A 10,465-nucleotide genomic window follows, 5' to 3' on the forward strand; every position below is an offset into this window, starting at 1 on the left:
TGAAACATTTTATGTAAAATCCATAATTTTTGAGAAGTAGCTTAACAAGTTATTTCTCTCTCTGAGTGCTCAGTACATGGTTTCCAAGAACTTTTTCAATGTCCAAGCCATCTGTTACCTGCTATAAAACTTTCTATACTGCTAGTGTGTGATTAGGAGCAAGGCTATTTATTGGTTTGAGAACAGGTCAAAAAATTGATGTCTCGGCCAGGCACATTGGCTTACGCATGTAATCCCAATACTTTGGGAGGCCGAGGCAGGTGGATCAACTGATGTCAGGAGTTCCAGACCAGCCTGACCAAAAGGTGAAACCCGTCTCTACTAAACATAAAAAATTAGCCAGGTGTGGTGGCATACACCTGTTAATTCCAACTACTTGGGAAGCTGAGGCAGGAGAATCACTTGAACCTGGGAGACGGAGGTTGCAGTGAGCTGAGATTGCACCATTGCACTCTAGCCTGGGCAACAAGAGCCAAACTCCGCCTCAAAAAAAAAAAAAAAAAAAAATTGGTGTCTCAAACATCTTCCTTCAACCAAAATGGGTGCGTTTTGCACTGTCTATAAGTTGTAGTTTCAGATTATTTAAAAAGGAGCAAGAACTACAAATTTGCAAAATAATTTGACTACAAAATTCTTCTCAGTTTTTATGATTGTCTCCCCAAATCTTTAGGGATTGTCTCACTGATGCTCATTTTGATAATAATCTTTAAGCAACTTATTTTTGTGTTTTTCCACAGCATTCATCGTAATTTTAGAGAAAAGTCCAACTTTTCCCTTATTTTATCATATAAAATTAAAGTGAAATAAAATACAATATTAAATTATATAATTACAGAAACAAAGCATTACTAGTTTAAAAAAATTTGGAAAATAACACAGCTGATTCTTTGTAAGAGGTAAAGTTCCTAGACAACCTGGAAGGTAGACTACCACGCTGCAAGATTTCAGTGTGCCAGTTGCCTGTCATTATGCTTACAGAGAAGGGAAAGTGCTGGCTAAGTAGAGGATGGTACAGAAGGCTTAAATAGACTTTTCTTCCTTGATCCTTAAAGTTTGAAAAATTAACAAAAATGTGGTACGTGCTTTGACTTACTATTTATACAATGGTTCTTAGATCAGGTGGTACGCTCAAATACAATTTCAATGAAATTAGCCCCTCTCCTCCCCTTCTTTTTCCTCTTTAGGAAAGAGTGAGCTTGTACCCTTTCCAGATCCACAGCATTGCTCTGTCAACCTTTGCATCTTTAATTGGCCCATTTGGAGGCTTCTTTGCCAGTGGATTCAAAAGAGCCTTCAAAATCAAGGTGTGTGTTTAGATTCTTTGTTATATTATTAGAGAATATAATTAGAGAATGTAACCTAGTTGGAATTTGGTCCACTCATGATCTACATTAAGCCCCTAGGCCACAACTTTTGTATCCTATTTGTTTCGACCTCACAGAAATGCTGCCACGTTGATCTGAATGTATTCTTTCTTTTTAGGTTTGTGATACCATGTTAATACATTTTAAGTGTCATGTCAGCTTCCTTTGTAGACATGGCATGTGTCCTTTAGTGCTGGAATAGACCCAGAATCTTGGTCTTTCAAGTGCTCATCCAAGAATCCAGTCTTGAATCATCTGAAGTTCAGTGTTTTACTACAGTCTCACTTGAAGGGACATGCAGAAGAACCTTTGGCTATGTAGCTGTCCATTCTTCTAAGTCAGGTGTCATCACACTCTTTCTGTAAAGGGCAAACAATACGTTTATTAGGATGTGCAGACCATATATTCTATCACAGCTTCTCAACCCTGAACCCTGCTGTTGCAGTGAGAAAGCCCCCCATGGACAATATGTCAATGAATGGGCATGGCTGATTTAATAAAACTTTATTTATAAAAATAGGTTGTGGCCTGGATCTGATCTGTGGGACATACTTTTCTGACCCCTGTTCCAGAGACCTAAAATTATCCCTGTGTATTAGGTTAGATCATCATAAAGTGACATGTTATCTCAGCAATTTTATCTCAGCGTCCCTCACATGGCTGAGGCACCATCTGGGGTTAGAAAGTGGCTATGGAAGGTGGGGTGGTCAGGGAAAGCCTTTCTGAGGAGGTGGCACTTAAGCAGAGATTTGAGAAAAGAAGTCCTCCAGAGAAAACGAAGAGTTCCAGAGTGTACAGAGGAGTGGAAGAGGTTAGCTTGTTTGAAGGTGAGCAAGAACAGTGTGGCTGTGGTTGAGAGTAGGAGATGAGACCGCAGAGTTTGGTGGGACCAGATGACACACGGCCTACAGGTCAGGGAATAAGTGAACTCAGCGAGCATTTGCCAGTGGGAAGCTACTATGTAAGGTGCAATGCAGTATACAAAAATATACAAGAAGTTGTTCCTGTTCTAAAGATGCTCACCACCTACTAGGGCAGACAATACACATTCCCAGAGAACTACAGCAACAGCTGTGCAGGACGAGTATCTTGCAAAGGCTGTAATAGCAGAGTGGCATTGAGTTATGTGGCTCTCTTATGTTTTGACTAGTAAGGAAGAGAAGGAGAGAAATGGGTTGGCAAAAATTAACCAAAGACTTTTTCAGTAATTGTTTTAAAAAGAAAAATGTTATATTTAGAATGGTATTTTCTTTAATGGTCTCCAATCCAAGGTTTTTTGTTAAATGGTGAGTTTTTTTTGCATGTTGGAAACCAAACAGCTATTGCTGTTGTAGTTTAGATATTTTTAGGGTACCTGAGTGAACTAGAAGAGCAGTTAGTCATGTCCATTTCCTGGGTACCCAGACATGTGAATCTACCTGTAAAGGGTCAGTTTTCAGAGGCTTACTATCATTCCCTCAGTGTGACCATTTAATGGACTAATGTGTCCCAGATGGGCTCACTGTAATTTTATTTTTTACTCTAACACTTAGAAGAAGAAATATTTATCATAGTAGTAAAATGTTTATTTCAGAGTAACAACTGTTAGGATAAACAAGTTAGAACCAGTTGTACATCTTTTAACAGCACTAAAATAGCTCCCCAAACAGCTTGTGGTTAAAAAGAAAGCTAGGCTGTAACAAAATTAGATTAGTAATAGCTAATAGAATTTTTATTTAGAAAAAGTTTTATTAACGAAAAAAAGTAAGTGCTAGATTTAATTAACGTTTGATGAATGAATGCTGTGGGTCAATTCAGAAATCATTCTAAAAGAAGCATGTATTTGGAAGATGTGGTTTTAATCTGCTGGATGTGTTCTAATAAGTTTTTATCTAGTGAAAAAAATCCAATAGTAATGTATTTTCATTAGAGTGAGTCCATGACGCCAAAGAGACATGGATAGGAATTTTGTAGCAGGTGATTTTTTGAAAATTTGCTAATATATTTGTTTGTTTCTAAAGGATTTTGCAAATACCATTCCTGGACATGGTGGGATAATGGACAGATTTGATTGTCAGTATTTGATGGCAACTTTTGTACATGTGTACATCACAAGTTTTATAAGGTACTTTTACATTTAAGACATTTTTTAGATGATTTCTTTGAGTTCTCATTTCCATCAACATTAGTCTGAGTAAGTTAACTTTTTCCGTCAATGGTAATCTACAATATTAAAGTGAATGGTGGCCGCTGGAATTAGAGTCTTGAGCAGGATGGTTAACTTACAATTGTTTTACCCACATTTGAACAACTTAAAAAAAGATAGTATTTGTCATGGTCCTGGACCACATTAAAGACCCAATTAATGTAGATAGTATAGGATTTGAAACTTGAGGAGATTTGATTTCTCAACTGTGGGCATTGCAATGATCATGAATACTAAGAGTTAAAAAGGAAGATAATGAAATGCATCCAGTCTACCAATTATTACTTGAGTGCCTGCCATATTGTAGAATGTTCTAGGGACAAATATGGCAGAGAACAAAACAAACCAAATCTCTGCCCCCATAGCTTCTTGTTTGGAGGTCGAAGGAAGAATGATGAGAAAGAGACAATAAACAAATAAATACAGTTTGTTAGATGGTTGTAAGTGTCACACAGAAAAATAAAGCAGGCCTAGGGGATCATGCCTATGTGTGTAGGGGCTGGCTCGTGGGTGGGTGGATGAATATTGCCATTTTATAAAGGTGGTTTATTCTTGTTATTAAACCTTAATGTTTTGGATCTGCCTTGAAACACCAGTGTGAGTGTGAAGGCTTAACATCAACTGCATGTTAACTTTATTTTCTGTGGTCTCTACTGGGGGCCCAGAAGGCAGAACACTTATTCGTAGTGCCTGAGCCGTAGAAAACATGGATTTCCTTCATAGTACTTGGAAGGAAATTCATATTTAGCAATCCCTAAATACACATTTTAAATATATACCACAGTAGTGTGAGAATTTTTATATTAACTATTTTTGAGAGACAGTCTTGATAGCGAGTTTATCAATTTCATTAATCTTTTCAAAAATATCAACTCCAGGCTTTGTTAATTTTCTCTACTGTAAATTTTTTACCTCATTGATTTCTCCTCTCATCTTTGATTTCTTTGCCTTTTTTAAATGTTTAATTTGCTGTTCTTTTTTTAATTCTGAAGATAAGCTTAGATTATCGATTTTTAGCCTTCTTACCTAATTTATCCACTGAAGACTATTAAGTATCGCTTTGGCCGGGCGCAGTGGCTCACGCTTGTAATCCCAGCACTTTGGGAGGCCGAGGCGGGCGGATCACGAGGTCAGGAGATCGAGACCACGGTGAAACCCTGTCTCTACTAAAAATACAAAAAATTAGCCGGGCGTGGTGGCGGGCGCCTGTAGTCCCAGCTACTCGGGAGGCTGAGGCAGGAGAATGGCGTGAACCCCGGGGGGCCGAGCCTGCAGTGAGCCGAGATCGCGCCACTGCACTCCAGCCTGGGCGACAGAGCGAGACTCCGTCTCAAAAAAAAAAAAAAAAAAAAAAAAAAAAGTATCGCTTTATCCTCTTCCTACAAGTTATGATATTTGTATTTTCATTATTTACATATGTTTTCTGCTTTCCAGTATTATATCTTCTTTAACACATGGGTTATTTAGAAGCATATTCATTAGTTTTCAAACAAATGAAGATTTTCTCACTTTCCTCCCTTAATTCCACTGTGGTCAGAAAACATACTCTATGATTTGAGTATTTTATAATTTTTGAGATCTACTTTGTGGTGCAGCATGTTATCTATTCTAGTACATGCTCCATGTGCAAAGGTGTATTCTGTAGTTTTGGGTTGTAGTTTTGTCTGTGTCAATTAGGTGAGGTTTAATTAAATCTTCTGTACTGATTTTTGTTTATTTGTTTTTGTGTTTGTTTGGTCCGCTTGTTCTATCAGTTACTAAGAGAGCTTTGTTAAAGTCTCTCATTGTGATTGTAAATTTATCTATTTTTATTTGTAGTTCTACCAATTTTTGCTTTATATATTTTGAGGTTGTATTAGGTATATACAAATTTAGGATTGTCATATCTCTCCGTTGAATTGATCCTTTTGTCGTTATATAATATCTGTTTTTACTGCTTGCCTTAAAGCCTACTGTGTTGAATATTAGAATGGCAATATCAGCTTTCTTTTGGTCAGTGTTTGCATGTTATTTCTTTGTCTCTCCTTTTATTTTTAACATTCCCTTTTCCTTATATTTAATGTGTGTTTCTTTTTTCTAGTAAGCATATAGCTGATTTTTTTCCCTGTTTTATTTATAAGACAGTTGATAATCTTTATCCTTTCAATGGGACTATTTAACTTATTTGCATATTATTTATTGATCTATTTGGGTATTAGTAATTAGTGGTTAAATCCTTAGAACTTTGTTTTCAGAATATGGTAGCTTTTTAGGGCATTAACTCATATGCTTTCTTTAAAAAAAAAAAATGCTGTTCTCTCAGTAGGGAGATGTCATGCTGAGCCATGTTGTCCACCATTTGAAAGCAGCTATTTAGACTGTTAGAAGACAGTGAGAGTGCCAGGATGCAACTAGCTGGGAGCACCTGCTGACACAATTTTGCATTTAGCTGAACTTGCTAAAGCAGCCTTCCTTTTCTCTGTTGGTCTCTACTTGGGGTTTATGCTGTGAAGTTGCTGACTCTTTTAAAGAAATGAAATAAGATGAACAGTGTCCTGACCTGAGTGTGAAAGGCATATGGCCACAGTTTTTTGGCAGATGAGTTGAGCCACATGCATGAAGATGACCCTTGGTGGGATGGCTCATCTGGGCTCTTGTGCAATTTGTTAAGTCAGAGATTTTCAGAGTAAATAGTTCCTCTGCTCATCCTCACTGTGGTAACACTAAATAGCAGACATTTCTTTGTTGCTGGGATTTCTACTTCCTATAATTCAATGTGAACAATCTTTATTGTAAGTCATACATTATTTACCCACATAAATGTCTTTCTTAGAATTCTGTGCCATCCCTATACATTACTTGTATGTTGCTTTTTCCCATTGGATTTTAAAGCAGATCTGTTTTTATTTTGTTTTTTATATTGGAGTTTACCTAGGACTGTCTTTGAACAAAGACCATGGCACCTGTATCACTGGTAAGGGGCTTCAGTGCTAGGCTCAGGACTTCTGTGTTCTGACTCTGAATATTCATAACTCCCTGGAGATATTTTTCAACAAAATACCTTTCATCATCTGAAGTTTCTTGGAAGTTAAAAATTTCAATTATATTTTCATGCCCTCTTTTTGGTTTGTCCTATGTTCACCAGGCTCCTTTCCTTACAGAATAGTTTTTGTGTCTCGTTCAATCTCAAGATTTGCCATTTATCCCCACCTTTAACTTTGATTGCCCTTTCAAGAACTTTTGTAGAACTTAGATCTGTACCCCTTCAATTGACTTATATTGCTTTTGTGTTTTGTGTTTGTGCATTCTTTCTCCCTCTCTGCTGTATGCTTCTCAAAGCAGAATAGTTCTGGCTCTTTATCCCCTTGACACTAACGTTGCACATTAAAGTGAGCTGTTATCAAGAGCTGTTTTAATTCTGTAACGATTGCTACTCTACACTTAAAGGAATGGTTTGTTTTAAATTGGGGGTATATGCTTCACTTATCCCTATTAAAATAACACGAACTTGTCTTCTTTGCCTTATCATTAGGGGCCCAAATCCCAGCAAAGTGCTACAGCAGTTGTTGGTGCTTCAACCAGAACAGCAGTTAAATATATATAAAACCCTGAAGAGTCATCTCATTGAGAAAGGAATCCTACAACCCACCTTGAAGGTATAACTGGATCCAGAGAGGGAAGGACTGACAAGAAGGAATTATTCAGAAAAACACTGACAGATGTTTTATAAATTGTACAGAAAAATAGTTAAAAATGCAATAGGTTGAAGTTTTGGAGATATGTTTCTCTCTGAAATTACTGTGAATATTTAACAAACACTTACTTGATCTATGTTATGAAATAAGTAGCAAATCGCCAGCAAAATGTCTTGTACCTTTTCTAAAGTGTATTTTCTGATGTGAACTTCCTTCCCCTTACTTGCTAGGTTTTATAATTTAAAAGACTGGTATTTAAAAGAGTCAAACACTATAAAATGAGTAAGTTGAGGATGTTTTAAGATTGCATCTGGCAGTGTGCCTTTTTGCACAAATATTTACTTTTGCACTTGGAGCTGCTCTTATTTTTAGCAAAATGTTTTATGCAAGGCACAATAGGAAGTCAGTTCTCCTGCACTTCCTCCTCATGTAGTCTGGAGTACTTTCTAAAAGGCTTAGTTGGATTTAAAAAAAAAAAAAAGATTGTCTACTTTTCAAAGAAGTAACCATTTGCCAGGGGAAAACATTCTGCTTTTAGGTAGTTTCAAAATTCAGGGGAGGGAGCCTGAAATTTTTGCCATGATTGGTTTGTTAGAAAGAGCAGGCATCAACCTACTTCTGATAAAATTGTTTGGAAGATCACGACCTCGCAAAAACTTTTCAAGAGCAACAAGGAAGAATTCTGCTGTGAAGAACACAGTGTACGGATCCTCCGCAGATTATCTCAACAGAGGACAGTAGCTCAGGAGGCAGCGTCAAACAGTGACCTGTGGCCTGGGCCGTCTCTTGGTCATGTGCTTCACTTTTCCCTGTTTCCCTGTGAACTGGCTTCCATGGTTCTGTAGGGTAGTGAGTCGGGGTTGTGGCTGCAGCAGAGCAGGAGATGCTTGCCTGAGTGGGAGCGACCCACCCCCGTGTCCCCGATGCCTCACTCCTGGTTTCTAGTGCAGCCCTTTGTAGACTCACCTTGCAAGAAGGAAGATCTGCCTGGAGACCTGATCCCAGTCCAGCTTTTTGGCCATAGGTCATCTTTGTCCCATTGCTCTTTTGCATCATGTCATAAAATTTGAGGATATCAGCTGATTATTTTTTCTTCCAAGAATGAAAATCAAGCAGAATTGATTCCTACACGAAAAAAAGCACACGAATGCCAAACCTTTCCTTTGGTGGACTGGACACTAACCAGATGAGAGTAAATTTCTTATCCGTGGACGTATGTAAGCTACTGCTGCTTTGTGCTCTTCACAGCCATATTTATTGTATTAAACAATCAGCACTAAACCTTCAAAAATTGCCCAGTGCTCCTAGTTAAATGTTCAGAGGGGAGAAATAGATATATTTTAAATAATGTTTTGCTAATGAAAAGAGTAAATATTTTTGTTTATATCAGCAAAAACTTTCCATTATTTTATATTTCCGTCTACTATACCTAAAACAAAAGATTGCTGCTATACCTGGGTTCCGCTGATGCAGTCAGCCAGCACCTCCTCACATGCACACATGATTAGACATAGGTGCACCTGGTACCAAGAGTCCATTTTATGGTCCAGCATATACTCCATTGATTCATCATCACTGCATGTGTTCAGCCAGTGTATCTCACACTATCCATACAAATCTAAAATTGACACTGGAAATGTTATTATAGGAGGCAGTGATCACATTTAAAATCAGGCCACCTACAAGTTTAATTTTCAGCATCTCATGTTTTTATTTGTCCCATTACAGCTTCAAATGTTGGTCATAAAAAAAAATTTAGGCTACCAAAGTTTAAAGAATAAAATGAAAATTTTGTGATAAGAACTTACATTAAAAACTCAGTAGTTTGCATGAGTAAGAACTCCTTGAGATACACAGATCCCACCACATTTGTATTTAAAATAATTGGTGAGGCATTGAAATCCAGAATTATAAGAAAGCATTACTGAATATGTGTGTTATAAAATCAATATTATAAACAAAATAGGAAGCTAGAAATATTTGGGATCACAGTAATAGCTTTTCTCAAATATACTTTTAGAGTTGAATGTACATTATCCTATATGTAAAAAAGCAAATTATTAATTTTAATGGAGCTCTCAATTGACCTTTTTAGCATACTTTTATAGCATGTGTATTAAAAGAATATATTTTAGCAAAAGATTGCCATAAAACCCTGACTTGGCTCATTTTGATATTTGCACTGTGAAGAGGGCTTAAATTCCAATGTAGCAATGTGGTGGCAGACAAATGAAAAACTAGGAAGTTCTTTCACAGTAATGTGAAAGTAATGCCTAATTGTTCCAAATTTGCTATATTTGGAGGTAGTATCAGTTACTTCCTGCTTGACTCTCTGACCTGTGGGATGCACATTCTTCCTCAGCGCTTTTTCCTTGTGGTGGTGATGTACATTCACTATCTGAGAGTAAAAGACCACACACGCCCCTCTTTTTAAAATTATAGTATCTCTTACTTTTCACTTTGGTTTGAGCAAAGATAGTGTCACCTTGTTCCGTGAAAAAGAAAAAGCATAAACAGTGTATATTTAGGATATATGGGTGATAGCTTATGATATGTGTCAATCAGTTCTCTGAATCTTTTACTGAAACTGAGACAGGAAAATAAAACCGAAACAAATCATATTTCGACTTTGTTGTGCCATTTTCTCACTGGAGAAGAAATATTCAACCAGTGTTTACAAAATAATGATGGGTATATGTAAGTATTATATTGTGTCTATTCCATCACCAGCACCTACAGTGAAATCTTCAGGGCTGGGGATAAAATAAGTTCTGGTGATTACCAAACATCTGTATTTGTTGAGAGGCAATGTCCTCTTAATACAAAGAGTACTGAACTTTTGTGGTATTAGCACAGTTTGTAATTACCTGAGCATTTTTGTGAATCTCTGAGTAATGTGTGCCCCTTACTAGAGCTTTAAGCTATACAGAGGCCAGATGAAGTCTGTTTGGGTTGGCTATTGCATACCCAGTGTCTGGCATGATGCCTGCTCTCTGTAGGCTCTCCAGCTTCTGAAATGCACAAGCTTGGAGCTTGGTCTAAAGACCCAGCTGTACACATTGCCTCTTGTCTCTAGGACATCTCCTATCCCCTTCCCCAGACCTTTTATTTCGCAGAGTTCTAAGGTGGGCCTCATTATTCCTAGCTAATAGGGTTGTTTTAAGGATTCAGTGAAAACTCATATTGTCCAGCATTGAATAGCTGATTAGTAATTCTTAAGTTTCCTTCCCTCCTTCCTGTCT

At 37.3% G+C, this 10,465-nt stretch overlaps 1 protein-coding gene across 2 annotated transcripts in view; it reads left to right on the top strand.

Annotated features, from left to right (window-relative positions):
* Positions 1-9,847, top strand: part of CDS1 (CDP-diacylglycerol synthase 1) — a 67,234-nt gene extending 57,387 nt beyond the window's left edge. For both annotated transcript variants that reach the window (XM_030819086.1, XM_030819087.1), the window contains exons 11-13: positions 1,185-1,304; positions 3,365-3,468; positions 7,061-9,847. In XM_030819086.1, coding sequence (XP_030674946.1) covers positions 1,185-1,304; positions 3,365-3,468; positions 7,061-7,190 — 354 coding nt within the window. In that variant the 3' untranslated portion in view covers positions 7,191-9,847. The remainder of the gene's footprint in view (positions 1-1,184; positions 1,305-3,364; positions 3,469-7,060) is intronic.
* Positions 9,848-10,465: the final 618 nt, after the last annotated feature.

Source organism: Nomascus leucogenys, chromosome 9 (genome assembly GCF_006542625.1).
Source record: "Nomascus leucogenys isolate Asia chromosome 9, Asia_NLE_v1, whole genome shotgun sequence".
Classification (NCBI taxonomy): Eukaryota; Metazoa; Chordata; class Mammalia; order Primates; family Hylobatidae; genus Nomascus; species Nomascus leucogenys.